Source organism: Melopsittacus undulatus, chromosome 5, assembly GCF_012275295.1.
Source record: "Melopsittacus undulatus isolate bMelUnd1 chromosome 5, bMelUnd1.mat.Z, whole genome shotgun sequence".
In the NCBI taxonomy this organism is placed as follows: Eukaryota; Metazoa; Chordata; class Aves; order Psittaciformes; family Psittaculidae; genus Melopsittacus; species Melopsittacus undulatus.
Window position 1 is genome coordinate 30,153,734 of NC_047531.1, and position 26,373 is coordinate 30,180,106.

At 39.5% G+C, this 26,373-nt stretch overlaps 1 protein-coding gene across 1 annotated transcript in view; it reads left to right on the forward strand.

The window, feature by feature from the left end:
- Window positions 1–13,431, forward strand: part of PTPN12 (protein tyrosine phosphatase non-receptor type 12) — a 71,705-nt gene extending 58,274 nt beyond the window's left edge. Inside the window, exons 13-18 of the mRNA XM_034063110.1 lie at window positions 3,284–4,248; window positions 7,540–7,617; window positions 8,938–9,026; window positions 10,004–10,034; window positions 11,380–11,496; window positions 12,113–13,431. Coding sequence (XP_033919001.1) covers window positions 3,284–4,248; window positions 7,540–7,617; window positions 8,938–9,026; window positions 10,004–10,034; window positions 11,380–11,496; window positions 12,113–12,174 — 1,342 coding nt within the window. The 3' untranslated portion in view covers window positions 12,175–13,431. The remainder of the gene's footprint in view (window positions 1–3,283; window positions 4,249–7,539; window positions 7,618–8,937; window positions 9,027–10,003; window positions 10,035–11,379; window positions 11,497–12,112) is intronic.
- The last annotated feature ends 12,942 nt before the right edge of the window (window positions 13,432–26,373 follow it).

Below are 26,373 nucleotides of genomic sequence, written 5' to 3' on the forward strand. Positions count from 1 at the left end.
GGTATCCATTTTTGGTTGATCATAGCAGCTGTATTCCACAACCTTGGCATCACTCTTTTATTTAAAAAGAAAACCCTACAGTATGCTGTGTAGAATAACCATGGATTACTTAACGGGCTTGTTCTCTTTTGAACACTGGCCAAGTTTCACTTAAATCTGAACCCATGGTGCCCTGTTTTAATAATATCGCTCTTTTCCATTAAAGCTAGAAAGGCTTAGATTTTCAAACATTGAAAAAATAGAACACATTGTAGAAAAGGCAAAAATAGTATAGCTGTCACTTTGGGTTTGGGGTTTTTGTTGTGTTTTTTGCCATATTGATAGTTTTGGTGGAATGGCTTTTTTTTGACAAATTATTGTAATTTTAACAAATTATGATTTTTTTATTATGATAAGTTATGAAAAAATACTACCTAATCCATGGTTTATCTGACAGGTGAGAAGTCATTATTTTGAGGTCTTTGGCTTACTCTCTTACACGTGTAAGCACATTGCTCAGATTGTGTGGCAATAAAAGCATATGAAAAAACTGCCTTGATCACCTTGGGAAATTCTGTATGCAGTTACATATGAGGAGGTGCTGAGGTAGTGGAATAGTGGAATTACAAGATAATCAATAGCAACTGTATGTAAGAGACACTTGAAGGCTGAGTTACAATCAGGCTTTCCATGTTTTTATTCAGAGAGTGATTTTACAGATATACTTGAGAAACACATGCTTTTACTCTGTGTGTGTGCATATATATATATATATATATATATATATATATATATATAAAATGCAGGGGTAATTTAAACATCTAATACAGGAAAGCTTACATCTCTTTCTCGAATGATTTGGCATTCTTTTATTCACTGCCTCCTGTCCCATCTCATATCCTCATTCATGAGCTTTCTATTGGCTTCCTGGTAATCTAAATCAAGCTGGTTTTACTGTATGGTCTCCTGTTGTTTGTAATAATATTAGTAGTTCATCGTCAGATAATTTTCTGTCTCTGGGGGCAGAAGTGTCTATGAAGCACAGCTGTCGAAGGAAGTGCCCAAAGAAAGCATTATGCAGCAGCCCAAAAAGCCTAGGATTTTCTGGCAATAGTTACAGAAAAAGCTACTGCAAAACAAAGACCTCTTAAATGTATACAGAGCCCAATATTTCTGCTTTGTGAAAAGAAACAAAAACATCATTTGCAAGGCAGAACATGTGGAAATAATAATATTGTGATGTCAGTAAAATGGAAAAATTGCTACATGTTGAGAGAAAACCGGGAAATCCTGGGTGGCATCTATTTCCTTTTAAAATAAAATACATCAAAATGCTCTTCAGGCATCTCATTTTCTGAGGATGGACTTTCTTCAGTATTGATAAGGCAGAGAATGATTTTGACAAAGAATTTTTCATTTGATCGCTTTATGCTCTCATTTAAGAGTGAAAGAATGAAATTTAACTTCATATCTGATGGGGAACATTTTCAACAGCTCTGTTCAGCTGTGTGTGATGATTTAAGCAACTTTTGGGTTGCTGCCTTGTGCAGTATTTCCTGCATCATCCCTTCTAAGCATACCTATAAGGGGGCTATTTGTATACATGTGGGATTCTGTTTACTTAGTTGATCATATGGGAGGGTGATTTAATTAAACAATGATCAGGGAAGAACTTAATGCATTTTGGGCCATTTTTGTCATATCTAGTTTAATGCTAACTTGTTCAGCTAATTGCAGTGCTTCATGGTATATCTGTACCAGATAAGTAATTATTTTTGCTGATTGCATGTGTAACTCTGGGTCAGGAAAATGGGTCAAAAAGAGGAAAGCTTCATTTTCACTAGAAAGATTCAGTGGAGATGACTGATGAGCATCACTGCTGGTAAGGGGGCATGTAAACGTGTGTGTAAGCAAACACTTGCACTGTCTTATCCCTCCTCCAAGACAAGGGAAATTCTCCTTTCTTTCTTAGTGGGTATTAAGTTGGAGCAAGAGTTACTGTTTTCCTTTTCCCCTTATCTTTACTAACTAATTCAAGCAAGCAGCGTGTTCTCAAGCTTGCTCATTTTCCGTGAACATCCAGAGGGCAAAAGAGTTCCCAAATCACTTTTGATTAGATTGTTTTGTGATGTGCTTTGTATTCCTGCTATCTTAATGTAAAGCAAAATAACAATATACGAGTGCAGGGAGAGGAGTGAGAGAAGCAATCTGAGGCCCAGCACCTTCTTGGTGTCCCAGAAGGGCACCTGTGGAAACAGCAAGAAGCGATCTGAGCCTTGTACATAAAAACGGACTGGTTTCTTGGCTCAGGCATGTGGCCAGTCACACTCCTTTGCAAACTGTACTCCACTGTGCTTTGATTTATCTGACTGGGTTGAAAGTGTCATTTCTTTAAATTATTTAATTGTATTTCTGTTCTTGTCACACATTTGGTTTGCACCTTGGTTACCTCTGTTACTGGTCTTACATCATGAAATAGTTTTAACAGCTCAGGATGAAAATGCCCAATTCCTGTTTGCAGACAAGACCTTAGTTGTGCAGAATGTTTGTAGTCAAATATTCTATACCTAATCTGAAATAAATTGACCGTATGCTTGAAGAGCTTCTCTTTTTGAGTAGCTGAAGAGGAACTGTAACAATAAGTGCTGTGGTCTCACTACTGTGCACTGTAACTTGAATCATATGTTCTACAGTGAATGGGTTTTATACAGTGTTCAGTTCATCTCAGCTAAATTTGGTCAGCATCATTAACCCTGCAACTATGAGGAAACTATGAAACATACAGATACAAAAATTAAATCCTCCCAGACATGTGCAAAAAAATAAAAATAAAGGAATATATTTGGTGTTAAGCTGTAAGGTGGTTTGGGGGTTATTTTTTTTTTTAAGAATTTTTTTCTTGGCCTTATTGCAAACTGAACTCCAATTGTTGAGTTCCTCTGAGCCACTTCTTAAGGAAGAAAGCAGAAAGTACTGAAATCCTGCCACAAGAGGGCCTTCCTTACAGTCTTTGAAAAAATGCTTCTGAGAAAGGATGTGAGCAATCTTTGAACTATCAGTGAGGGTTAGATGTGGCTTGAATGCATTTCTTTGTGATATTCTGAGAGAAGTTTTCAGTGTGTTGACTTAGTTCTTTCCTACCCCATTAGTCATATTCTATAATCATCATCTGTATGCAGTGGAAGTGCTGCCTAGAGTTTAGAATTGGCATGAAAGCATTACTGCTGCAGAGATAGATGGATAGATATCCAAAATATTGTCAAAACACAGAAAACTTAAAACAACTGTTTTGGTATTTCCGCAGTTGCCTTGTAGAAGGAGATGCTAAAGAAGAAATCTTGCAGCCTCCAGAGCCTCAGCCAGTACCACCAATCTTAACACCGTCTCCCCCATCAGCTTATCCGACAGTCACTACCGTGTGGCAGGACAATGACAGATACCATCCAAAGCCAGTTTTGCACATGGTTTCGTCAGAGCACTCAACAGACCTCAACGAGAATTATAATAAGTCAATAGAACATTCAGGGAAGAATGAACCCAGTGAACGTGCAGAGAAAAGGCTGGAGCGCAATTTAAGTTTTGAGATCAAGAAGGTACCTCTCCAGGAAGGGCCACGAAGCTTTGATGGGAACTCTCTGTTGAACAGGGGACATGCAATTAAAATGAAGCCTGTGTCATCCTGTGTAATTGATAAGAGCTTTAAGCCACAAGAGCAGATTTCAGGGGATTCATTTGTAGATGTTTCTCAAAACTCATGTATGGAATGCAGCTTGCCGCAGTCTAACACAGCCTTAATACCTTCACCAGAAAGCCTGCAGAGTCAGCAGGCTTCTGATACTCCACCAAGACCAGATCGTCTGCCTCTGACAGAAAAGGGGCATGCCACATGGTCATTGCATGGGCCTGAAAATGCACTGCGTACGCCAGTGTCTGAAGACACGTCTTCAGACATGTTATGTCATGGTGTTAAAACTCTCTCTCTGGTATCCAGCACCACGGTTGAACATCCTTCAAGTGGTAATCTTGACCACCCCACTATTTCTGTTCGAGCACCCCTCTGTTTTACTAATCCTCTTCATTCAGATGATTCTGACACAGATGAGATGAACTTTGATGGAGCCATGAGCAAAAGTGCATCTAACGTTTCAACCGCAAGTGCCACAGTTTCTGCTGCCACTAATACAGAAAACATTTGTGCCAGAAAAGTATTGCCAATGTCTATTGCTAGGCAAGACTTAACAGCTGTAACATGTTCTGAAGATGGCAAAGGTAGGTTTTATTGTGGTTCAAAAGTGGTACTCCATAACCTGGTTGCAGTTGTAGAGTTGGACAGCATAAATTGCTTTACAATGCCATTACCTAAAAGTGAATTTAAACAGTGCGATGTGGCAGCTTCAGAGAGGGGGCAACTCCTTTCCTTCCAGTTTTTGGTTTGCATGTAAGCTATGTCTGTAACAAGAGCTACTACAGACCTTGATAAGCTGCTTCAAAAGCTTTATTGTGGGATATGAACACATTCTTAATTTCAGGTTTCTGTGTTGTTGACTGGTACATTTTTTTTCTTCACATGTGATTTCATGGAAGCATCTATAATAATGGCAATTTTGGATAGTTGAAGTTTTTTAAACAGGCTTGTCCAAAACCACATCAAAGACATGATTGCTGGTTGATGTGCTGGTCATAAAAATGCAACCTCCTTCACTGTATCAGTCTTTGAAGTTGCTCATGACTTGTCTCCTGCATTTTAACAGCATTATAAATATTTAGTCCTGCTTTCCTCTCTTTCTGTACATGGTGGGGGGAGATGAACATTGCTGTTCATCTACAAATCCAAGTTCTGCTTCAGTAGTGCTTTGAAAATTATTCAGTCACTTTTAACCCTTTCCTGCATTGGGGAATTTTTTGAGCAAGGCAAGTTTCCAAGGCTGTTTCTGCAGAAAGCTACAACATCATTTATCGGAGGCAGAAGGGTCCTAAAACGTGCAGATTCAGATTTCAGTCAGGCTGGCACACTCAGGTCAGATGGGAGGATATAGCAGGGGAGAACAAATCAGGCCTGTGAAAAGTCCAGTGAGGCACATAGTAAGGCTGCAGAGCAGAAAGGAGAACATGAGCTGCTATATTTATATCAGACTCTTGTGTTGGGAGCTCCTTACAGTGACAGCCTTGCTTCAAGAGTGCTTGCAGGCTGCATGACTTCCTGAGGTGGAATCAAGCTCTGTGTGTGATGCAAGATGCAGAATCAGCTGAATTGAATACATTTGCTTTTGTGAACTCAGTTTTCACCAAAAAATTGTATATTCAGAAATGTGAACTATTTTGCAGTTTAAAACCAATCTGGTTCTATAGATTTTGTGATACTATGTAGACACTCAAAGCAATACTTGCATGTATGTATATGCTTTTAACCCTGTGACACATCAAAAAAAGCTCTGCACAGGAGACAAACCCTGTATGTTATAGTTATTCCAATGTTTATACCAGATGGTCCTCCTTAGGTTTGGTTTTGGTAGGTTTTTGTGCTGGAGTATTTCTCCAACACTGCTTTTAGCCAGTTTTTTTCCCTTCTTTTCCAAGGCAATCACTGTTTGTCATGGTTTGAAAATTGTTACCTCTCTGCACATCTCTGTGTGGATGCTGTAAGAATATGCAAATAAAATATGTCAAAAACATTATAAAGAATGGGAGAAATGTCACTCAAGAACTGTTTCATGTAACTGCATATCAGAAACATCCTGAAATCACAGTACAGCCTTTGAGCTGCTGGGAAGTTGCTGATTTCACAGGAATGGCTTAAAATCTTTAAATTTTTCTAATTTATCCCTTATCAAGGGCGTCTCTGTTCCTCTTTGCACACTAGTGTACTGTTCCCATTTTATATTCATGCTGCAGGTCTTCTAATCCATCTTGGACTTGACAATATAGGTTTAGAACACTTTGTACTGGTGATTCTAAACTGTGTTTTACAGTGGCTTTTTCATTTTCATGCTTGTTCAGTACTCTCCTGGCTGAAGCTGGGGATGTGGGTGTAATCATCAATGAAGTTGCTTAACCCATAACTGTTGGTGTGCATGATCTTACCGCATAATTACATCCTTTTTTGATTCAAATTAACTGAAAAGTAATTGTACCTTGAGGTTAAAAAAAAAACCCAAAAATAGAACAAACCAGCAACAACAAAACCACAACACCAAAACAAACCCCAGAAAACTCACTTGCAGTTGGTGCATACTCCATAATGACTGTTGGTTTTATAGAGACTGTTTCAATAAAAGGTTTTCTTATGCTGCATAGTAAATTTGAGATGAGGCAGGTCTCAGAGAAGTCACTTTGAACACAATGACATAAAACATGATGGAGTTCCTTTCCCTGCTGTTGGCATGTTAGCAGGGCAAGCTTCATGGCTTCATTAGCTGAAATGTCTTCCATCTTTTTATGTATCCTGTGTAGAATACAGTTCTTAGGTGAGATTTCTTATAGCAGCAGCTACTTTGAAGTGTTTTAAACCTTTCATTTGTACTTAAAGTTCCTTAGCAGGCTGGAGTGGGGCTTTTGCTGCCAGAACAGGTTGTGTTAGCACAGTCCTGAGAACAGAGATGGAACAGACTGGGGATATGCTATGTTACTGGCACCAAGATCAGCCATCTCCTCTGACTCCTATTTACTCTTCTGCCTAGTAAACATCACACTAGACTGTTACACTAGCTTTATCAGTAGTGTGGAAGCCAGCCTAAGATGAACTTGGGAAGCAAGACTGAGACTTGGGGATTTAGAGTAGTGCTTATGGAGCTTCCATAGCACTTACTACAGTGCAGTCTTGTAAAGCAGTGTTGCTTAATGTGCTTGCATTGTGCAATCTAGCTTTGCTGTATTGACTTTGGAAGGAAGGATGGTTAGAGCCACATAAGAAAAAATGCAAATCACTGTTCATCAGCAGTAAGTTATTGTCTCCAGCACAGCTGAAGAGCTCATACATATTGTCAACACACTTCTTACCATGGTTAGGGAGCTTCATCAGTATCTCAGCTGGTAGGCACCAGCTGTGTTAAGTTACCAGTATCTGCAGAAGAGTTCGAGAAGCCAATGTGCTGCAGTGAGTGTATCTCACTTGCAGTGGCTGCAAATTGACCCGTAATGAACTGCAGTGAAATTACAGTAACTACTATGGTTACAGTTCTTGGCAAGTTACTTGTTCAAGAAGCAAATGGTACTGCTGCAGTGCAGACTGTTAATTCTGCTTGTCTTCTGTTTCTGAAAGAATGAAGCAGAAGTATTCATTGTTGCTGAGGGTTTGGGGGTTTTCCCTCCAAATTATTTAGACTGAAAATGTATTTTACTTTTTTTGTGCCCTAAAACACAAACTGATCCAACTCCCCTAATGTGAAGATAATGGTAGCTTGGTAAACCAAAGTGTTTAATAATATTTAGAGCAAACTTTCCTTTTGCTTTAAAATTAATACCAAGTTTATGATGATCTTATGTATCAAAAGATCAAATTCTTAAACTCTAGGAGGAAAATTTCAGTGTATTTAACTTACCTGAATGTTATGTTTGATTTAGATGCTGATGCTAGTGAAGATTCCTCTCCCCCGCTCCCAGAAAGAACACCAGAATCATTTGTATTAGCAAGTGAACAGAGTGAGTCCTTAATGTTTTGTGGTAATTGGAGATAGTGTGAAATGCATTTCGGTATTGTATTTGAATGTCCCTGCTTCTTGGTTAATCTTGTGTTATATAGCAGATTTTAAACTGGAACAAAATCTAGCATATGTAATGACTTATTTTGAGGTTTAGCTTTCATAAGGCCTTAAAGACTTAAATTATTTCCCCCTTTCTGACTAAGCATGCTGTTATGTGATATTTAAGTATATTGGAGACTTCAATATTGATTTTAGTGGAGCTGATTTTCAATCTGAAGGGTACAGAAATGAGATACAGTTGAGAAATGCATTACAGGTAGGGGATTCCCCAGCTATCTATTTCCTACTGCCCCCAGGTAGGGAATGGGAAAACACAGTGCTTATCTGGTTCTCCATACTTTGGCAAAGGAAAGATGAAATTTCATACTGCACTGCATCTAGTGAACAAGCCCAGTTTGATTAAGTTAACATAGTTTACTCTTTGCCTTCATCAGCCGAAAGAGAGAACTTCCAGACATTGTGTGCTTGTATCTTCATATTTAATTCATGAAACTGCTAATGGCAGAATACCAAAAGATTAATTGAAGTGATAAATTGGGTTGATGTTTGGTATCTTCCAAAAAGCTTAAGTGTGACAGTTATTTACTGAGGCTTTTGTTTAATGTCACTTTGTGAAGCTTTCAAAAGTTTTTGAACAAATATGATCCATTTAATTTAATTTAACTTAATATGGTTATTTTTAGTGTGAAAACATTGAAGGCTTGCAAACATAGCATAGGTATCACAGTGATCCTTTCTGTTGATATTATGAACTTGCTGCTTCTCTGGGAAAACACAAGAAATTGAGCTTTTTCTTCGGGGGGGGGGTGTGGTGTGGTGTGAGAATCTCTTTGGAACTGGAATCACTAAAACCACTTCAATTTTGAATGTGTTTTTGCATGATGTCAGGAAAGTTCAGGTACGGCTGTCCTGACTGGGGTGTTGTGTTTACTTAGTGTGTCTTTCTCAGGTCTGCTGTCCTCGCCCAGCTGGCGTAATACAATTTTAAAAACATCCTTGAAAAAGAAGCTGCTTCTTTTTCTGTTTAGGACCCCCCAAAGGAAGGAAATGAACATCCACAATGCAGACACCGCAGTCTTGTGCTTTGAATTACGTTGTGCAGTTTTCCCTTTCCTTGAACACCCTGCGTGAAGAAAGTTGTGTTTTTACAAGCATTTAACTTTCAGAAGTTGCTTTATAGTATATTTCTAATGCTGTGTTCTAATGCCTCATCATGGAGAGAACTCGAGTATGTTGAGTTTGATTTAATTTTTCCTAGGCACACCCTTGCCAAGGCCGGTTCTGATTGCACAGTCTGAGTGGAGTGTATTACATGATCAGCATCTCCCTGAGCAGACAGCCCCTACAGTAAGTACAGGAGACAAGTCTGTACTAATCAGTCATTTCTCATTTGGTTGGAAACTACAGCAAAAAGCAAAATACATAACTGTGAAAAGCTACAGCTGTTGGTTATCTACAACTGGCCAGTTTTCTCTGCCTGAGCTGCTGAGCTGTGTTAAGAGCATATTTTCTTTCCAAAAAAACTATCTGGTTTTCCAGGTTCAGCAATACTTTTAAAAGTAATTCTTAATACACCTACCTTATATTATGGCTTTAAGAGTGTAGATATGCTGCTTTTCTGGAGTTTGCTGTCTGGCCTTAATTAATCAGAGGATAATTCAAGCTGGAGAATTGCAGCCTCAACCTGTGGCATGAAGCAGGGACTTGAGCCAGGCTGCTCAGGGCTTTATCCATTGGGTCTTGAAAACCTCCAGAGATGGAGACTTCATATCCTCTATTGGCAACCTCTGTCACTGCCTCCTTAAGTTTTTCTTTATATCCATATTTATTTTAAACAAACTGCTTTCTGCCCACCAGATTTTCCTTTTCACATCAGTCTATTAATGTCTCAAAGTCATCCAGCATAAAGAGCTGTTAAAACTTAAAAGCGCATTAAGTCCTCTTTACAGTCATGTCTGTCTTTTTCAGGCACCTCCAATACATTTTACAGTTGCCTTTAGACACCACTTAAAAATGTGACAAAAAAGATAGGTGTGAATTTTCAGGGACTATAAATTTAGCATAAGAACTGATCTACCTCATCTTACAAATAATTTGTAATGTGACAATTAACCTTTCATTAAGTAAGGTTCTGGTAGCGAAATCTGTATTACCTGCTGGAACATTTTTGACAGTTACAGCAGGTCAGCAATGTAGGAGCATGTAGATGTATCCATGGGTGTTGTATATTTTTTGAAGATGTTTTCATCCTCTTCAATTTTTGCTGTTCTTTTTGTATTTTGGAAAGATTTTAGAGAATGATTTTAAATGTTTCTCATTAACAGGGTTTGAAAATGACTTCTCCAGTACTACCTGGTAAGTGATGGGAAAGTGTGTGTTTGTTTGTTTGCTTGGTGGTTTTTGGGTTGGCATGTTTTTCCCCCCCAAAAATGCATTTTTCCTACTGAGCAAAACTTACCCTGAGCTTAGCTTTTGCTCTGAGGATGTCTGAGCGCATTGCCAAAAACCTGGCATTTCTGAAAAGGTCTTCTGTTTTTAAAGCTTCCAAGGTTTATAAGGAAGCAAGTTACAAGTCTGATTTAAAAATTAATGGTAAACTTTGGGTACACTAAAACATTGAAGACCAAAAAGACTAAATTTAAATGCATATGTTAATAACAATATTTTTTCCGCTTAATTAGAACATTCTGATGTTATTGCAACAGAAATTGTAAAGCTTGCTGAATAAACATCTTTAATATAAAGACAGAAGTAAACCTCAGATAAGTTCAGCAGTGATATATGTGTGCCTGTGTGTATGTTGCGTATTTACCCAAGTCTTTGATAGTCTGAAAAGGCTTCAGTAAGAAGAGCAGACTGTCACCTGATGTTTGCAGCCGCCTCCTTCAGCTGTAAGCTTACTTCTGCCATGTGTCTTCTGTGTACACTTGGATGGGCTTTTACAATCTATTTGGAGCTGTGCATTAGAATCATAGAACCATAGAATAGTTTGGGTTGGAAAGGACCTTAGGATCATCTAGTTCCAACCCCCCTGCCATAGACAGGAACACTTCATAGTAAAGAAGATAATGGGTAGAATGGCAAGAGATTTGGATCCTCCAAAATACCACAGTTTACAGTCATAAATCAATTAAACCTCCAAAACACTTCTGAATACCACAAGAATTATTTTCTCAATCAGAAAATGTGCAAAAATCCTAATTTTTGGCAGACATGACTCTTACATGTATTGAACTATATCTTTGTGATCCATTAAGGTCATCAGTGTTCAGAAATATTACGGATTTGCTGATCAGGTGATGATATGAGTAATGCAAAACATAACAACTTCTTGTGTTGTCTTAATCCTTAGTTTAGATAGGACATGAACAAATGCATTTATATCAGTGTATTAAATGGTACTGTGAGCTCTTGCTATAGATACGTGCTACATGGGATTTTAAATATCCATGAAAAGCTTCTAGAAACATAATAATCTGTATTTGACAAACAGGGATGTGTCGCTGGCGTTGAACATCTGCTTTGTAAGCAATTTTGAAGTAATGTTTTTTAAGAAACTAGAAATTGGCTTTTAAATCTTTATTCTTGTAAATAACATTTGATGCTAGTTGTGTTCTGGACTGAGCTGTAATGAAAAATAGCATTCACATAGTGCTGACTCAGTGAATGTTACAGTAAGGGGGATGTGTGTGTTTTCCAGATCGTCCTGAAAGAAGCAACAAGACACCAACTGACGTTTTACCTCAGATTTCTTTTTCTGGTTCCACTGATACAAGAGGTCAAATTTCAGAATGTTCTGCAGAAGTAACAGATATTGGTAATTACAATTCATTCAAAGCATAATCAGTAGATGATTTAAACAGAGACTTATTAACAGTACTAGTTTGGGTAGCTTCTACTACTGATAGCTGCTACTACTGTCTCCTTCCAACTCACTGAGAACCCAGCCAAAAAAGCCTGCCTTGTCTCTTCAGCACTGCTGAAAGAGCTCAATCTAAGATTGAGCAATTCAGCCATTGTTCACTTTGTTTAGAATGTATCAAACAGAGAATTAGACAAATGGGATGTGATTTCTGTAGAGCACTGAAAACTTTCAGAAATAATACCTGAGAAAACTGCTTTGGTGTGCAAGGAGGGAAGGAAAATAAGTTGGTAAATGAAAACAGAGGCCATAATACTGTATTTACTGAAAAATACTGTCAAAGTGAGGTTTAAATAGTGAATTATATGTACAAATTCTTCATGTTTGGATCTCAGATGGCCATAGTGCCTTTAGGACTCTTAATATGACAGAGTACTTTTCCAGGTCTGAGAATAAACCTCCTCTGTAAGAACTGGGACATCTCTTATAGTAATCCTTTTGACTGCTGCCAGCATATGTGAGACTGCATTGTCTGAGTGAACAGAAGTATTAAATACATTTCTTTCCTTAGGTTTTGGTAACCGCTGTGGAAAGCCCAGAGGACCAAGAGAGCCACCTTCAGAATGGACATGATCCAAGAACCAATGGACATAACATACTATCAATAAATTATACTGGAAAATGCAAGTGCCACTGGGAACTAGAAAAAAATAGTATTCCACTTTTTTGGGGGGCAACTAACACAGAGCAGTGTAGATCTAACTACCAAATGGTACACCCTTACAGTACATCCCATGCAAAACCTTAAACATTGTTCACAACAGTGGATTCCAGTATTACAGCTTAACTTTTTTGCTGGGGCCATCTACCTGCCTTATTACACTTAGGAGAAAGTATTACATATGATTTATTTTGTAACTTCAAGTATTATTGCCTTAATGTCTTTTAACCCTGTTACACGCTGCTTGTAGACATATGTTAATATAGTAATACTTTGGACAGATTGTGTTTATGGACTACTTTTTGCTAACGTTTGATTACCATGTATGCATTATTTTGTATATGTACAGGGCAAGTAAGTATATAATTTGATAAAGTTGCAATCATAAAATATTAACAGAAGATGTAAGAAATCTCTGCATGAGCTAAATTTTTTGTGTACCTTATTTGTAAATTATTTGCCCTGAAGTTTTAGAAAATAGTTTCTGGGGTTTTTTACCAAACTTGCTGGACACACACAGCCGGAATTGCAGGTTAGCAGAGATAAAGATTGTAATACATTTTGTAAATTGTAAGCAAAAGGTTATTTTTATATTATATACTGTTTAATTGTCAGACCTAATTTGTTCTGGTTTTCATCTAGTCACGGAGATTCAGTAAGTGCCTTGGAACAGTATTGAATTCTCTTAGCCTGTGTATGTTACTTCAGTGTTTTGAGTTCATCTGGAATTAGGTTATCAAAAATATTTGTACGTTTCTAGTATATTTGACCTGCCAGTAAAAGAGAAACCATTCTACATGATTGACACTCTTCAGTTTTCATTTGAATCTTTCATCAGTTGCAATCTTTAGAAAATTCATCTCTCTCAACTTTCTGTATAATAGGATTTTACAGTTTTAATACGGCGTGTTTCTAATTTGGGAAAACCAGAACACACTGGTGAAAGGACTGTTTAAATACCACTGTCTTCTCCTACAAATGGTAAATACCATTTTTGTTGTTCAGCGACTGTGTATGTAAGAAAACGACTTATATGAAGGTTCACATAGAGCCCTTGCAGCTACACTGTATCTTGGCAGTATATTATGTCAAGAGTTAATCCTTATAAGGATTCCTTACTTAAACTTTTCTGTAATACAATCTTTAAATTAAAGACAGTCAAAATCTCACTATGGGTGTTTTTACTCTTAGGGAAAAAAAAACTGTTTGGAAGCAAAGTAAAGCCAAGTGAAGGATAGCAGGCTGGCTTAGTTTATAGATCTTGTACTTGAACAAAATAAGGAGTGCTCAGGGCCTTAATTTTATTTACAACTACTTTAAGAGTTATGGCTGGCAATGTTGGGGGGGGGGTGGTGTGGAGGGGAAGTGTTTATTTAAGGTAGTGAAACTATCTATTAATCTGAACTTTAGCCATGGAAACATTGCGCTTAATTTACTACTTGTATCTTTAGGGCCTCTCTGCTAAAAGAGAGCTAATGCCCAGATAGCAGCCCTGTTACAACTACCTAAAGGTACAGAACTTGCAATTACTGCCTTTGTCTGTGGATTAATCACCCTGCATATGCTACATGTGACAGACTGCTTAGCTGGGAGCATGCGCTTAACTTCCCATGGACATAGTTTTGTAATTATTCATTTAAAAATAAATAAGTCAATGATATATGCCATTTAGGATAACTTATAGCGAGTAGATTGCTGCTTTATAAACAGTTCAGACAGCTGAGATGTCTTAAAGTTGCCCTGAACGTGGATTCCACTTCCCCTGCACTGAAGTTTAGCTTTGACTTTCCTACGGACCTCCTGTGGTTTTGTAATGCTCAATGGGCTGTTGTCACCACTGGACAGTCCAAATCATTGCATCTTTGTGAAACAACTGTTAAATAAGAATATTTCCAAATAAGGTTTGGATGTACAGTTTAAGGATCATTTCTAATGTATTTCTCTACCTAGAAAATATAGAACCATGCAAATTGTAGATTTTCCACTTTCCACATTTGAGTTTCACTCAGACCAAAGGCTGACAAAAATCTGTGCACTATATACAGGCCATCTGGTAATGTTTCATTAAAGTACATCCAGGTTCCTATTTTTTCCCTTAGATTTGAACAGATTTGGATCGTATTCCAGACTGAGTTAATCACAGAAAGCTCTCAGCCTTTCTTTGCTTTAGCAATATGAAACTGCAGTTGTCCTGTATTGATTTCTGTATGCTTTGACAGACCTGTCTTACAGCTCACTGCTGCTGCTTACATTCACGTATTTTATTTCAGGTGAGCTGACAGTTTTAAATGCAAGGCAAAACCTGCCCAATGTCATTACTTTCTGTATCCACTCTTGTGGGTGGCACAAAGATAAGCACAGGGTTGGGTGCTGGATGCTAGATAGTTTCACGTTGTAACTTTAAAACGTTATCCAGTCTTAACAGCTTTTGCAGAAACGCAAGACCTTGCTTTGCTGTGGGTTATTTTAAGTTGAATCTAAAGGGGTTTAGAATATTACTGAAGTTTGCAAGTTATCACTGAATACAGATGTAAACCAAGTCATTCGATACATGCATTGAAATCCATCATGGAACAATCTTTCCTTTTGTTTAGTTCCAGTCTGCCATGTTACATATTCTGAAAGCAGTCTTCAGTCTCTTAAAGTGCAGCTTTTTTGAGGCATACAATTGACTTGAGCAATACCAGTGCCCCCAGCAGGGAACCAGCACTGCTACTCAACTCAGCTATTCTTATTAGAAACCACTGCATTGGCTTGTTTGTTTCCTCACTATTTTTCTTGTATTCTGTTTATTAAATTTCCTAAATGTATTACTATTGAACAAACCATGCAGTAAATTATCACATTAAGAGAAGAATCTGTTCTCAGTGTTTTATAAGTGTCAATATACTTGTACTGTTGGTGACAAGTGGCTCCTATGTTACCTGGTGGATGTGGAAGGAAAGTTGTACAGCAATTAAAGCCTCTTTCATCAAGTTGAGCACAGACTCTGGACTGCAAAGGAAGAGCTGGGCAATGGCTGTACCTTAAAGCATCCGCTGTTTGGTATACTTGAGTGAAAGAGGGTGGTAAGGAGGATGGTTGTGAGGCATAGTGGAGATTAGAGAAGCTGTGCATAGCCTGAATAATTCAGAGAGCCTTTGGCCCCGTGCTGGGCAGACCACCCACAATCCAGCTGCAGCCATTCCTAATTTATTGAACTCCTAAATATAACATATCTGTGTAATGTAAGATGGTTGAGATGTTCCAGTGACAATCGGCAAGAACAATTACCATTGCTGAAGCAAGGAAATGACCTGGTAAAAAGTGAAGATCATGAGTGGCATCTAGGGAAAAAAAGAATATAAAAATTGCTTTTTCGCTATTGCTATTTTCAGTCTGAAAATACTCTTCACTGCAGGATCGCAGCAGAAATGAGAGCTAAGCCTTACACTCCCTGGCAGGAAGGAGGGGATGGATTATCAGCGTTAAGCAGGTGATAAGCCCTGGACCACACAGGGCACACTGCAAACAAGACTATGTTTCTCCCAGTCTGATTTGGCAGCTCAGCTGGGTTAAGAAAAGCCTGCAAACTCTGGCAAGGGTATCCTAAGGTGTAATGACCCAGACATAAAGGCTTTTTTGTTGGTTTTGTCTGTGCCAATTTGTACTTAACAGTGGTGGAATAAAAGAGTAAAGAACTTTGAAATGTAATTTGAGTTTAGTAACCGACTTGCTGGCTTTCAGAGCACCCAAATGAAGGGGCTGGTGTGTTGCAAAGGCAGCAGGAGCAGTGCTACAGGTGGAAAGGAAGAAGGTTACGCTGAATCCAGTCAGAGTAGTCAGATGATGCTTCTGAGTGGGAAGGACAAAGCCAGGGCCTCACCTGTGAGGTGTGTTCAGCAGGGAACATAAGGGGTACTAAAGATCAGGTTTAACCTTGAAATAGTAATTTGAACAAGTCACAGTAAGTAGTTACAAATACAAACTGGCTTTATAATACAGCAAGTTACTTGAAATGGAGAACTCAAGTTTTAACACAGAATTTTCCATGATAAATATTACCCAGAGGCAAAAGATTGTCTTGTGGGCAATAATAAATGCACAGTTCAAGTGGATTTTGATGCAGTCAGACTGAATTTGTTTGACTAGTTAAGTAATTATATTTATGTTGATATAATTAACTGAAAGTATTTTCTTCTTTCTCTCCCATAGTAGGGATAGTTGCAGGTCAGTTGGCCAAACTGGTAACAACCGTACCTCTTAAGTCTATAGCACCTGATGGAATACTAACCTGATGCACTGACAGAAGTACAGCAGAGAAGTCCAGCTGGAAGGGAATGGGCATCAGTGATGGCTGAGATGGTGGCAGCAAGCATGATAGTGTTAAAAGTGGGTAGGAGGAGAAAAACAGGTGGAACATTCTGATTAAGCCAAATGGAGCATCAGCTGATGGCCAGGAACACCTTTGTGCAGGGGAGACACATCTGATTCTAAGAGCACACCTGTGTGACATTAGGGACTGCTCCAAGCACCCATGCTGCTGGAAAGTGTCGGGGAGGACTGCTGAAGTGCACTGACAGGGTATGAAAGATGGGAAAGAAGTAAAAGGAAGTATGTGCCACAGGAAGAAGAAATTTCAGGGCAGTGTGAGGCGGAAAGGGGTCCTGCATTTGTTGTGTCTGAAATCAAAATGCCTTTGGAAAGTGTATTGACAGAGAAGCTGTATTGGATAAAGCGCAAGAACTTTCAGCAGTTGAATGCAAAAAAAGGTCATGGAGGGGAAAATGAAAACAAATATTAGGAAGGCAAATTAATCTGGGAGGCAAAAAGCTCAAGCATTCCATAGGCCCATGTGCACTCACTGACATGGATACGAAAGAGTGTACTGTGAAGAGTTTTAAAGAGAGGAGCAAAAGACAACAGCAAGGTGGAGATCAAGGTTAGGATGGAATAGAGGTCAGTCGGAAATACTTGAGGAGAAAAGACAAAAAATGCATGCATTTGATGGGAGAAAAATGAGATGTGACAGAGGCAAATCAGTGGGAGGAAGCGGTGCAGTTAAAGGTTCCCTGCAGTCAAGGGAGGGCAAAAATGGAAACTTGGTGGAGCTGAATTAGGTGTATGCCTGATTCTACAAGTGGACTGTGTAAAACTCACTTCCACATTATCCCTTAGAGCTGTGCCTGAGAAGGCTGAAGACACAAACAGTTCACTGCCTTTTCTTTGAGTATGAGCACCTTTATAGATCTGCAGTGAGCATCTCTCAGACCTTGATACAGAAAAATCCTCTGGCTCAAAGCTGCTTCGGCCCCACTCCCTGCTGAACTGCAAAGCACACCTGATTATGAGCTTTGAGCCTTGTCTGGCTTGCTCTTCCTCAAGGGTTCATCATGAATTTTGCCATCAACAATACGTAAACAATGTGTGGTTTTGTATACATATTCATTGCAGCCTTCAACTCTCTGACACATAATGAACTGGAGAATGTTACCCCTTATTTCAGTCTGAGCCAACTAGGTTAATGTAAATCAGACTGAATAAGCATGACATTGACAGATACAGGCTCAAAGATGAGATTTACTGTCTTAGGGCTTTTTGTAGCAGCATAAGTGCCTATCACTTTAAATTATCTAAATTGATAAAGCATAAGGTGAAACTTTCTAACAAGGTGCGTAGGGGTAAATTCTGTACATGCTGCTCTCCATAGGTACAGGCTGGAACTAAGGGCATAGCTTTTCTCCAAGTCAGGTGTTAAGCATCACCAGGGTTCCACTAGGGAAGCCTGAAAGTCTTGAAAGCTGCACTCGACACTGAATGTGAGATCAGTACATGTCTATATGAAATCACAACTGCTCCTGATGTAATTGCAGCTGTGTTTGGAATGGACATTTACTTACATGGCTTTTAACAGAATGCTTCAGCCCTGTCCTCTGTGCCAGACTGCAAAAGCAGCCTCTCTGAGCTGCAGGTTCCAGGCTAACCTGTTTCTGTTGATTCAGAGCCTTTTCTTGCTTTGAGTATCTGTTTACCTCCAAGCATGTCAAGCATGCCATGTTCAAACTGTGGTTCTGGAGAGTTTATTGTTGAGCCGCTGTAGGTGTGATTTGGTAGTGAAAGCTCAAGTCAGTTGGATGATGTGAATACACAGGAGTGAAATAAAGGTGCAGGCTAAGTACTGGTGGCCACCAGCTCAGCACAGCTTTGGACACTGTGTGGGCCTAGCTGCCTTCCTACTCAACTGGGGTTTGCCCACAGCATTGGGCAAAACTATACCTATTTATAGATATACTGTATCCTAGCTATAAAGCTCATGCCTGCAGTATAACCCTGTCACACTGCAGCCAAAGAGAGAAAACCAAGAGAGGGCTGGACTAGAGAAAGACTAGAAATGAAAATCACCTTGAAGAGGGGAGTTGAAGGAGGAGCAAGGAGTTCAGGACTTTGGACAATGTTGGCTTTATACTGAGCAAATACGCCAGCATATGCTCTGGCATGCAGCTACTGCTTTGAGAGTTTTCTCCATGCTTGAGGGAGAAGTAACATCTCAGCAGTATAAACAAGTCACGATTACCGCAGCCCTTCACTGAAATAGGGCCTTTCACATGATCCTCAAATGCTCTTCAACTCTGAGGAGCTGAAATGGCTTCCACAGAAAGTTATGCTCTGTGGGCTTAAAAATTTTAGCAGGGGTAAATGCAAACAATGTGTTAAACTAGGACATAGTGTAGCTGGGGCAAGCCAGAGCAATGTACCAACTGGCCTCCTGGAACCCTCAGCATGTTTTGGGCCTTTTAAGATAGAAAGTCTGCAAAATGTTTAGTGATAGTCCTATCACTATATACCCAGTATATCACTATATACCCAGTAATCTATATATATCACTATGTACTACAGTATATATATATATACTATACTATAGTATATACTATATATATATAGTATATGTAGTGTATATAGTATATACTATATACTATTTATAGTACATATATATACTATCACTATATACTATATATCAGTAATCTATATATATCACTATATACCTAGTAATAGACAGGCTCTGTCTGATATGAATTTTTCTGACCATTTCAGTGCATGCACTTAAGCAAAACATGGGTTTGTTGAGTGTTGGACCATCAACTAGAGCTAAAAAATACTGTTTTCTCTCCTGCTATGCTATGGTATCCCCAGTCACCCTCCAGATCTGAACCAAATGCTGAACTTCATCACATTGAAGACCACGAATGGCAAAAGCTTAGTGTTCACAGCCTTAAAACACTGAGTATATAAAACCTTGTTTGCCTGTGTGCTCAAATCTTACAGTCTGAGCTTCTGGGGTAAATGGTCTTGAAGAGATGTAGCTGAACACATCTTCTGTTCTGATCCATTAAGTTGTCATTGCTGTAACAGTTGGTTTCTTTAACCACTTGACTGTTGTCTCTGAAAATATGGCATGTCTGTATGAAGAACTTACTGTGGGGAAGCCAAGGCAAGAAATTAGCTTTGCATTTTGGCTTAAATGCTGCAAATAGTTATGGGAGTAACTTACCCATGTAAACAGCCATAGCAAACTCAATGAGGCTATTCATCCACAGAGTGAAGCATGTGAGTGTGTGTGCAGTGCTGGGGCTTCTGTAAGGACAGCAGTTAGTTCTGTCTTTGTTAGCATGACTGAGCTAGATTCCATCTAGTGATGTGGAAACTGCCTTTCACATCTACAGCTCCCACTTTGACCCGCAGAATTACAGTCCTCCATGTAAAACATCACAGGCATGTAAGGAAATTGATCGTTTCAGTAGGTAGGGCCAAAATCTCATGGAGAGCGCGACTGTCAAATAAAAGGAAGAGCTGAACTTGGTTCAAAGAGGATCTCGTTGAAACATGGAATGTCAAAGACTGTGATGTGCTTTTTTGCTTACTGACTGCTCACTGTTCACCAGAAGATACCTGGTGTGTGGATCCGTCACACTATAAACTTCACCCACCAATCTGTGACCTACTGTCAAAAAGACAAAAAACTCAGGTTCAAAATCAAGTTCATGAATCCGTCTTTTAAAATATTTTGCTACATTTGTTCAAGTTGTAATTAGCTCTCTTGCTGTTTTAACTTCTTGCAAGTGCTCTATTCCTTGTCCAAGTGAGCCTGGAGAAGTTGGCAGGAAGAAGACACAAATCTATGAGGAAACATGCAAGCTCCCTCTGCCCTTTGGCTGTAGCTGCTCTCCTTTTACCTGCTGTATCTCCAAAATGGTTTCATCGTTCACTGCATGCGCTTTGTTGTGAATATGTAACATTGGTATCACTTACATGCTTTATCAGACCTGCCCAGTACACTCCCTGTTTTAGAATTTCACTCTTAAATGCACTGAGCACAATTGGTTTGCTGTAAGTGCAGGCAGGTTGAGTCTGGTTCAGTCTAATTCCACATGTTAACTGATACCTGAACGCAGTCAAACCCCCAGCAAAAGGCTGGTGATTTTGTTAAGAAACAGTGATGTAGCTTATGATCTGTATTTCATTAGCCACCATTAAAAACTAAAATGGCCATCACTGTGAACTTCAGTAAGGAGCTGAGGGTTGCATTTCCCATTGCTGTGAACAGTCTGTACTGTCAGGCTTTTCTGAAAGAGCACTTGTAGGTTGGTTGTTATAATAAGTTAATTAACAAAATGACTCATAACTCAGGTCACGAGATCTGTGGGGAGTAATTTGTGAGCGCTTCAAAAGTGAAGCAAGTTTCCTGGATAGAGAACCTGAGCCAAAACATGTTCATAAGGTACTGTGGTCTCTGGTGTGTGGTAAGAAGTGAGTGTGGCAGTGTCGGGCAGAATGAGGAGCACGTAGCTCAGGATGTGCAAGTACAAGGAAGAAACTGTCTTTGCCTTGGGTAATAAAAGGCTGAAGTGAACTTGTTAAGCAGGTTCCCAGTCTTGTAAGATCCTTGGAGGGCAGGAGAGGTGTGGCTGGGTAACAGGAATGCAGGACAAGGAAGATGCTTCTTTAAACAAATGGTTGGGGTTTGAGTTTCTACAAAACGTGCAGTTGTGTACCAGCCTTTTGGTTCTGCCTGATCACACCCTGGGAAAGGTCATACCTCAGGGTTGGTGAAAAACTGGTGGCGGGACCTAATAGGGATAAACTGATCCTTGGAATGTCCTGAGGTGAGTGGGAGGGGTGGAGAAATGAGGAATGACAAGTTTGGAAAGCAATCTGTTGTCACGCATAGGTTCTGAGACCTCAAAGTGACACTTGAGCAGTGGCAGTTTATTATACCATTACCGTGTAATGAACACATATTTATCTCAATGTCTGTTGATATGCAATCCACTGATAAGAAGGAAGCAATGCAAGTGATTATTTTGTTAATGTAAATCAACCTTTATCATACTTTATGACTAGCGGGTCATGTAAGAGTCCTGAAAAGTGAAGCGGAGCAGGTCTTTCCCTTTCTGTGCCTTCAGACAGTGAACTGATACAAGGTCAGTGATGCTGGAGAGAACACTCAAGTGGATTTTGTTTTTAAATACACCCATTTTGGAAATAAATTTCCAGACCCTACAGAAATATTTCTGCAGCTGAATTAGTTCTTTACAGGTTGGACACTGTGTGGTGGTCAAAGTTGGCCTGAATTTACCACTCCATCATTTGTGCCTTTCACATTTGCCAGTTAGAAAAGCTGAACTCCAACTCAGGCAGCGATTCCCCAACAGGGAGGGTGGTCTCAGGCTCCTTGAGTTTCTATTCTTCTAGTTAAAAACTGAAAGAAGTCGGGCCTGCTCTGGACCTCAGGCACCTGCCAGTGTTCTACAGGTGACAAAGCTGGGATGGCTACACAAGACAAAAAGGTCTCTCTTACAGATCTTCCAGGTCAGGCTCCATGTTCAGCTCAGCCCTGCCTCTAGGAGGCTTTTGGCTCCTGGGGAGGCAGCTCTTCCCCTAGGCCTATCCACTGCCCCAAGATCACATAGAAAGTGTTTTGGAAGGGACCAGCATTTTTTACTGAACTGGATGCTTTTTGTGTTGGTAACTCAGGGCTTCTGTCCCCATCCTCTCTGCTTCTGGAGTATGTGATGTGCTCTCGGCTCTCATGACTTCCTCATAACTCATGAAATGTACAGGTGCTCTTGCAGACCACACTTGTGCCTATCTGAATTTGTATTTGGGACAATGAAGCAAATCCCTGCTTTGCTAGATACCAAAATATATGTGACAGTAAGATCCAGAAAAGGACACCAGTGTACATGTCATCTCGTAAATGTGCTGCACACTTCAGTTGCACAATTCAGAAGGCTGGCTGGAGTCAGTTTTTATGTCAATGGTATTATTTATCTCACAATGTATCAATCAAGCACTTTTCCACATAACTTCTTTCAGTGTTTAAGCTCTGTTTTACGTGTGAAGGATTTTTCTATCTGTTTCGCTCTCTCCCCTCCTTCCTGCTCCCTCTTCCCCATTGTCTTCAAACAGCAGAAGCCACCAGCACGAGGCAGCTCACCTTGAGCAGGCACTGGGCCAGCGTCTGGTGAGATGACAAATCCTTTCAACAAGTTTGCTGGAATTCGGGGCTATCCACCACATACACTTGGCATTCATGCCCCTAAGCCAGGGCAAGACGGTACAAGTAACAACATAGGCTACAAAGGTGATTTTATGTAAACAGGCTGTGAAGAATTAGGTTATTGCCCATGTTCAAGACAGTGACCCGAGGCTGATGGTGATGTGTTAGATCTCCATTAACGTTATTCATTCCATCCTGAATGGATCCCAAAGCCCCTAATTGCCATGCAGCACACATATTTAAACATTTGTGGGTGACTTATTTAATGTAAGTATGTTCTAAGGAGAAATAAGTACAGTATCTTCCACTTAAACCTAGCCTGCAGTCTCTGTGAGATGCTCTCCTAATCCCATGGTCTAGACACTTCAGGTACAATTATCTTACAGTTATGTGGATCCATCTGAGAAAATCCAAGGACATTATGGCAAATGTGTTTTTGCTTGCAGCAGTTTGTCTTCAATTAGCTGTTTCCCAGAACCACTAAGGAAGCTGATCTGAGGAGCTGCTGCCTCTAATGTGAAATAGTTTGTGAACAGACAGAAAACTCTTTACTGGGGATTTTTCCATATAGTTGTTGTTTATGTTAGAGAGAAGCTGAGGTGAGCAGTGAAAGATTAGCTGCTACTTATAAGTAGCTGTTTATTTTTATATACGTATAAAAACACACTTCTAAACTACTTCTCTACAAGTAAGTGCCAGTCTCTAAGACACAAGACCTGAATTTCCTAGAACTAAATGTACTGCAAAGAACTCCCTCTGAAACAGCATAGGTTATAAGCATCTAGGGACAGGGGAACAAATAGCATCAGGAAATCATTTAGATTTCAGTATTTAAAAGAAACTACCCTGACCTATTCAGAAATACTTCACTGCTTCCATTGCAAAAAGTGCCAGAAGAAGAGGGAAGAAAGCAGAGTTTAAACCAGTGGTGTCAGGGGGTTCCCTTTTATCCCTTCTAGATACATAGGAAATAATTATTACAGCTGTTGAAATGATAAAAAGGGGGGGGGGGGGCACAAAGTGCTTTGATTTATTTAGCTAAAACTGCCTGTAGCTTTATTTTGAGAGAAGCACCAACAGCAGAAGCCTTGGGTAAAGCACTAACATTCTAAACTGGGAAAGCCTGATCATTTAAATTCAGCCCTAGAAAAGAGTTCAAGGGTTTTATGAGAGGGGGAAGGAGTGAGCAAATAGCAAGCCCTTCTCTCCAGATTGCTCTGAATGTGGATGATGGAGATGGCAGCTTCATGCCAGAATTCTGGGGTTCTGTGTCAAATCTGTGTCGATGAAGAAGATAAAGTTTTGTATGGTCTATGAGGCTCTCAGTGGCTGGAGCACCAATCAGAGAAGCTGGTCATTCCCAGGCACAGTCCTGCAGAGTGCTGCCTACAGAGGAGCCCTTCTCCTGTGGCCTCCTGTCCACCAGGGCCAGCTTCATCCTTGCTCTAGCAGCTGTGCTTTATTACACACTGCAAGAAGGTTTAGGCACGCACTGTAGGTTTAAAAATGCAGATAGGGTATGGTGAATAATTCTTGGTGTGGTCAGACACTGAGGGAATTTAAATGAAGGTGGTAATAATGGTAGTGGCTTCTAAGGGAAATTAAAAGAAAAAGACTACTCATGTAACTATCTGTACAGATCTGTGCTGAGCAGAAGAGAAACTGGTAGTGAGTAAAGTGAGTGGGGTAAGAGAAAATGGTAGCGAGGAGGGTGTTAACTCCAGAGGCACAAACCAGCAGCTTCATTTGAAGAAAATTAATTGCTAAATGAATATTTACTAAAATAAGAACATGAGTAAGACCTGTTTTGCTTGATCTGCATCCTCTTACTTCCATACTCAAGTTTTAGACATTATGTTCCTTTTGTATTGAAAAATCTTAAGAACCTTCCAAATAGTCTAATTTCTCTGGATGTTATGAAGACAACAGCAAATTATTTTTTCAACTGCAAGAAGATATAATTTGAAATTGTGTGTATCAATAGTCTACAAGTTTGATCTATTGCTGTGATTGTTCTTATGCTTTAAAACCAGAAACATATGAGCTCAGACATTTCACATGTTAAACACAAGTGAGGAAAAAAAGTTATAAAGCCTGAAGAGCTGTTTCAACAGTGCTACATAGCCATTTGAAAACCCATTAAGCAAGAAACATATATTGTAGGTCCTTTCTGAAGTGTAAACTCCCTTTTGTGGTTTTTCTGGATTCTACAAAGTGTTGGCAGATGAGCAGCGTGATAAAACCCATTACTGTTCCCAGCTGCCTGTTGTGCCCCTCTCCCAAACATCTGATCCAGCACCCCTGAGTGGCCAGACAAGAGACACCCGCTGATTCTGTGGAGTTAAAGAAAAAGCTTTTTAGCATAAACGTGCCTTTGTCCCGTGTATACTCAAAGATGCTGGGCTGCACATTCCCGATGCTTAGGCGTGGGGATAGTGTCCCTTTTGAAGTACAATGGGGGGTGGAAATTCTTACCCCACTGCATCAAGGCTTGTCATGCTGTCAGCAGCTCCCGCTTATGAACCAAGTCAGTCCCAACTGTCTAATGTAGTTCAATTGTTTGGGTGGTAATTGCAGAAGGATTTGGATATGCCACTGGTTGTTTTGAAAACTTCCACTAAGGAAAATGAGGCTTTTCTAAAATAAGTCACACTTTTATGTGATGAAGTTACCTTTGGAAGCACATTCTGTGCACATAAGGTGGGAAGTTTTCTCCTCTGTTTTTAAAGGTGGAGAAAGTTACTTTTAATGAATTGTAAGACAAAATAAATAACATTAAAACTGACATTTAGCTAATTTTGCAGACAAGGAACAGCATAAAAATGTCTAAGTGTTATCAAATGTTTTCCATTTAGTCTTGGCACAATTACTTCCATGCTTGAATTAAGAACTGAAGAGATGACAGACCAAGGAAGGAAGCACATGTAAAACAAACTACTGAACCTATAAAGAAATTAAATAATGCTTCTGAAAGCTGTATTTCTACTTGCAGACCTGAGAGAGGTTTTGGATCATCACTTTGGTAGGAGCTAAGAGCAGAAAGCCAAAACAATGTAACTCAGTGAAGAGTGGTTACACATAGCTTTTTATATTATAGGGGTGTCTGAAATTGGCAGAGTTTAGGGGAACATTTACACTAACTTGTTTAGCTTCCTTAGTTACTGAAACAACAGAGGCATTTTAAACAAGAGGTTTGATTCATAATCTAATTCAAATGACAACATATTTGTAACAAGCAGGCCAATACTCTGGTAAGCTTGTCCTCAATGTATATGGAATACTAAACTGATATGTGCCTGGCATTTTTGCTGTTTTGCCTCTTAGACATTCATGGTCTAGAAAATCTTCACAGATTTCCCTATGTGCATATAAAATTATAGAGAAAAGCACATTGATATAATTTCCATAATCAGTTTAAAGTCTTCTACTCAACAGGTCTCTGTGTTTCTGGGTGCTGTGCTGTTGTCACTCCAGCAAGGACAGATCCCCACAAGGGCTCTCTGAGTTCACAAATCTCTGTACAGTCACTGTGGGGGACTGGTACCGTGACACAAGGTGCTACTGTTACAGTTTG